This window comes from Apaloderma vittatum, unplaced genomic scaffold (assembly GCF_000703405.1).
Source record: "Apaloderma vittatum isolate BGI_N311 unplaced genomic scaffold, ASM70340v1 scaffold2964, whole genome shotgun sequence".
Classification (NCBI taxonomy): Eukaryota; Metazoa; Chordata; class Aves; order Trogoniformes; family Trogonidae; genus Apaloderma; species Apaloderma vittatum.
In genome coordinates, this window is record NW_009713050.1 from 46,607 (window position 1) to 51,660 (window position 5,054).

The 5,054-nt window shown below is 49.4% G+C and overlaps 1 protein-coding gene across 1 annotated transcript; it reads right to left on the reverse strand.

Annotated features, from left to right (window-relative positions):
* Positions 1–763: 763 nt before the first annotated feature.
* IFNLR1 (interferon, lambda receptor 1) lies at positions 764–4,854 on the reverse strand. Its single transcript, XM_009868210.1, has 7 exons — positions 4,797–4,854; positions 4,014–4,137; positions 3,596–3,777; positions 3,173–3,315; positions 2,506–2,662; positions 1,865–1,986; positions 764–1,660 (listed from the first exon to the last, which is right to left on the reverse strand). The coding sequence occupies exons 1-7, from the start codon at positions 4,852–4,854 to the stop codon at positions 764–766; spliced, it is 1,683 nt and encodes a 560-aa protein (XP_009866512.1).
* Positions 4,855–5,054: the final 200 nt, after the last annotated feature.

The window sequence follows — 5,054 nt, forward strand, 5'->3', positions numbered from 1 at the left end:
AAATATTTTTGCCTCTGCATAAAGCAGCTCTCGGACATTCTGCACAGCAGGAGGGAATTCAGCTTCAATAAACAGAATAAATAAATAAATAAACAAAGATGCCGCACATTTATCACTTTGCCTTCAGTTCACTCTGCTGAAACACAGAAGATTCCTGTGTCACACGGCAGATCCCTGTGGATTGAGGTGGAGATCCCTTCATCACAGAAAAAGCAAAGGCTGCCAGACGTCTCTGCAAGGTGCTTGCAGCCAAGCAGGGCTGCAGGTTTGCAGTCACAGAAGCCCGGGTGAGGTGAGCGGTTCCGCCTGGCTCAGAACCAACACGCACGCACGACACGCTGCGTTTTCAGAACCCGGCTGGTGCTTTCAGGCAGGTCCAGCTTGTGGGTTTGCTGTCTGGGAGGTGTTCTGGCCTTTCATAACTCCCGTGTCAAAGTTCCCTTGCTCTGACGTCTGGCCCGGTGGGATGACTCCGTGCCTCGCCCCGGGCTGGGGTCGGGCAGTGCCTCTCACACCAGAGCCTCAGCACCTTAGCGCAGCTCTGCGGGTACAGGTGGGCAATGTACTGGGGTTACTTAGCAGTAAAAATAGATCTTCTGTGTCCCTAAAGCCAGATGTCGTGATAAGCCAGGCATTGGTAGAAAAAACTCTGTCTAGGTGAATAAATACAAAAAGCACCAGTAGCAGTTGTGTGTCCTGGTTCAGGTGTCTTTGCTCTGGGAATCTGAAGCTCTCGAACGTTTTCCCAGCACGCGACAGAACTCTAGCTCCTTCCCACGTAATGTGTGTGCTCACAGCCTTTGGATTTAAATTTTGGATCGTATTTTTCCTTCATACTTGAAGCTCCAAATGCGTCACTTAGCACCGTGGACGCGAGAGGTGTCCCGTCGGTAAAATTATCGCTGTCCCAGTCACTCGCGATACCTTCGTCTTCTGCCACCGGTAATGTCTGAAAGGCAAAGAGCAGCTTGGCGCTGGGCTGCTCGCTGAGCTGGGCGCTCTCTCCTGCCTGGACGGGTTTCTGGTAACATTTGGTGACATGATGAGCTTTCCTGTACAGGTCGTGCTGATCAGCTGGAAGTTTGTCATGGAGCCCCTCTGCCAGTGTTTGGAGAGGGGACGTTTCCCGGCGTTCATCCCCGTCTCTGTCTTGCTGTCCGTGTTCCCCGAGACCTGGGAATCTCACGTCAGCGAGGGATATTCTTCCAAAAGAGGAACTGCGAGAAAGGGATGCCGACTCGTTTCCCTGGGATCCTGAGGTGTCCACCTCATTCTTTCTCCCTGGGAAGAAGGAAAAGCCCAGGGTGCTCAGCTCAAGCACGGATTCGGAGTCCACAGAGAGACCTCCAGACCCAGAGTCCAAGCTGGCGTCCCCCTGAGCTGCTGTGGGTGGTTGACAGTTGAGATGTCTCTTTGGAAACCGAGTCATTTCAGTGTATGGGATGACAGTACCGCTGTCTTCTTCATCCTCCTCCTCCTCCGATGATGATGATGATGACAGGGAAGAAGCCATCCATGGCAGGCTGTTTCTTGCCAAACCTTTGCTCGTCTTCCTTTCCAGCACTGGCTTCTCTGTGCAGTTCAGGTAATCCCTGAGGAATTCCTTTTCACTGAGCTCCAGGTGAAAGTGTGTCCCGAGAGCTTTTAAATGCGAGAAATCCTACCACGGGAAAGAAGCAAGACACACGGATCGGGGACTTAGCGATGCTTTTAAAAAAACCAAGTTTGTGTATAGGAAAGTGTACTTAAAAGGCTTTAGGAATGCAGAGCTGAGAAGCACAGAACTCTCCCACTCCTCCCCAGTTACCCAGTGAAAATCAGCCAGACGCCGGGTCGGGAGGGAACCCCAGCGTTGGGGCCGTACCAAAGCACGAGGCATCTTTCGCTCAGCATCTTCTTTCAGCAAGCACACGACGAAGGCGCTTATCAGAGCGACGGGGAGGACAAATGCCGGGATCGTGGCAGAAAATGGGAACTTCCGTTCTGCTGCTGAAAAAAAAAGCGAAAAGAACAGCGTCCTGCTGGTGCTATATTTTATAAGCATAATGGGCTGTCGTAATCAGGTTTTCTTTCAGAAATCGCAGAAAATGTTAGGCTCGAGAACCAAATTTTACCAATGCAGAGAAAAGATAACAGGCTTGCCTCAGATCAAAGCCGGAGTCCCAGCCACAAATGAATGCTGATACCAGGTAGTGCCTTACTTAGAGGTAAAAAATGCAGCTTTGTTAACGTATTTTTCAGGATAAATTTGAACATTCCCAAAATGTCATTGTGACCATAATGCAAGTACAATATTTCAGGATTTTCAGGAAATATTTCAGGGTTGGATTTTTTTAATGAGCAAGAAGTTGTAAGAGCAAGAAGTTTTGACTAGAAAATCCAACGGGTCCATTTAACAGGTAGGCCCTTTTTTTTTTTTCTGAAAAGCAAATTTTGGTGAAAATCTGTGACTCTCCCCAAACCTTCCTGATGTCTCAGCACATCCTTTTCTCAGCAGGGCCATACCTTTGTGGTTTAACAGCACACACACTGGCTGGGAGAATTCGCTGTGCTTGAAGTCAATGCTTTGCAAGGAAGATCTGGCACTTAAGCAGTAGTTGCCTTGAAGCGCAGTTGTGTCAATCGTCACTGTTTTCTTCCTGAAGATACCTTCATATCGCTTCTGTTTAGAAACAAAAAGAACAGAGGTGTGGAAAGATGATCCTTTCATGACCTGGGGGGTGTTTCTTTCTCTTCTTTGGTTTTCTTCATTACGCTGTGTGGCTCTGGTGGCTGGAAGGTGCGTGGAGAGGCACCTTGTTTTGTGCTTGCTGGGTGTAGGAAGCGTCTCTCCCAGGGCTTGTGGATCCTGGGGTGGGGTTGGCATCGGGTGCCGTGCTCTGTTCTGCCCCAGCACGCTGCTCGCGACACCCCAACTCGTCGTTTTAAACCTCAGCTGTTGCCCCATTATACTGACTGTGGTGTAGCCTCTCCATCACATCTTCCTGATAGAAATAGGGAACTACCAATAAAATGATGTGTGCACACACACATCTGCTTTAACTCTGGTTTGGCCATTTAATTTTCTCCAGGCCCTGGGTTCAGTCCCTCCCTGCCCAGAAATTTGAAGCTAATTCAATTCAGGCCAAGCCTCATCCCTGCGTTTCATCTCGGAGGCACTGCTCTTACCCACCTTGTCTTCAGATCCAGCTTCCCAAAGGTTCAAGTCGTACATCCAGGAGAAGGTTTCCACGCAGGCGGCCAAAGGGAAGGAGGCATTCACATGGAGTGAGTTCTCCTCGACCTTCACGTTTAGCGCTGGGGGAGCCAGTTCCACTGCAATGGAGTGACCAGACATAAGAATCAAGCTTGCTTGTGAGTTAGAGTAACGCTTGCTTGTGAGTTGGAGCCAGTTTGTTCACCTGCAGCATTGGTGAGCAAACTAACACCTGCTACAAAATTAATTTTCAGATGATGATGGCTCGTTGTTGTTATCGCCCTCGTAGATCTCGGTCATTCATAAAGCCGCCTGTTACGGCTTCTCTTTCGGAGGGCTGTGGTCTCCTCGTTTGCTCCTGCCAACCCTCTTGGGATGTCCTTTCACCAAGACACTCACCATCCAAATGGTATTCCTTGAATTGTGATTCTACCCACGGCGACCGGAATCGTTCGGAAACAGCTTTTACTCGAGCTCGGGCTTTAACGAACAAGTTTGGAAGCACACAAGTCAGATCGCAAGAAGTTCGGTGAATATTTTTGCAATGAGGAACCTTTATCCATTTGTCCATGCGGTCCTGACTGAAAGAAGAAAGCAGCATACCGTAACATCAAACGTGCTCTTTTGTTATAATTTATAGAACAAGAAAAGGAAGCGTTTTGGAGGGTGGGTACCTATTCTTGGTCAGAGTTCAAAGCCCTTTCCACGTGGGTAAGGACTAGTTTTGGTGAAAGGATGCAGCCAGGTCACTGCTGCTGACACTGATTACTGCACGTGCCCGGATGTTTGCCCTGTGCCGGCCTCCGTGAGCCCTTACCTTTCGTACCGCACGGTGTATGTCACGTTGGGTGGGGAGCCTTCTCCTGGAGTCCATGTCAAAATCAGGTCAAAATCCTTTGACAGTAGCGTAACATTCTGAGGAGGGGGAAGTTGAACGTGACCTGATTGAAAAACAAAATTACGCGGATGATTTAACATATCTTTGGGGACCTTTGGGGAAATATCACCTGGTTTTGACTGAGGTGGTTTCAAAATTTGGGGCAGAGCAGCTCCGTTCATTTAAGACTGGTAATTGTCTGTCTGTGATGCTGTTGCGTTTTCCTCATCTTTATAAAACATCTTCATCTCTACAGCTTTTAGAATTAGGACCTACATTTGTGGGAACCATCCAGTTCTCTAATTTTGAGTGGCTTCCCGCGTCGTCTCACTGGATTTCGCTGACACCGGATTTACAATCCCACAAACTCCAGCCTGAGTCCCTTGGGCTCCCACCTCCTGGCCCCGGCCGCGGCTCACACTGCTCACTCCAGCCCGGTTCTTCAAAGGCACGTCCCACCTCCAGCGCAGCGAGACGCAGCCGGCAGGCTTCACACCTGGGCTTTGCTGGCACCTCTTTTTTCTAGCAGATAAACCCTTACACAGCGCCAGCCTTCAACAAGACACGTTCTACAGACAGCTTTTAAATTGCTCTTTCTTTGCGGGGGAATATCTCACTTGAAGCGCATCATCCCCATGTAAACCGCTTCAAATGTACCTGTGTACATCTTTCCTCCTGGAAAATAACGCAGCGAAATAACAGCGACAAAGAGCTCTACTGTACCTCTCGTCTGCTGCAGGAAGCACAGGGTGAGCAGGACTCTGACCTGCCTGGCAGACATGCCAAAGCAGAACTTTTCAGCTTGTAATACAGTTCTGTTCTTGCTGCCTTTCCATCGTGTTGTTCTCTCGTAGGAAGCCGTGTGACTTACGTGCAGTTCGTGAGCTCCCGGCCTCGCTTCCTGGTGCAGATACAGAACTGCACCTCGAGCTGGGGAAGGAGCGGATGTGAGAGCGATTTTGATGAAAGGAAAAGGGTGTA

Coding starts and splice junctions, on each gene's coding strand:
- IFNLR1 (XM_009868210.1), bottom strand. CDS start 4,854: ATGTCTGCCAGGCAGGTCAGAGTCCTGCTCACCCTGTGCTTCCTGCAG. Junction 3,316..3,595: donor CAAGGAATACCATTTGGATG/GTGAGTGTCTTG, acceptor ACTCCATTGCAG/TGGAACTGGCTCCCCCAGCG. Junction 2,663..3,172: donor AAGCTGGATCTGAAGACAAG/GTGGGTAAGAGC, acceptor GTTTCTAAACAG/AAGCGATATGAAGGTATCTT.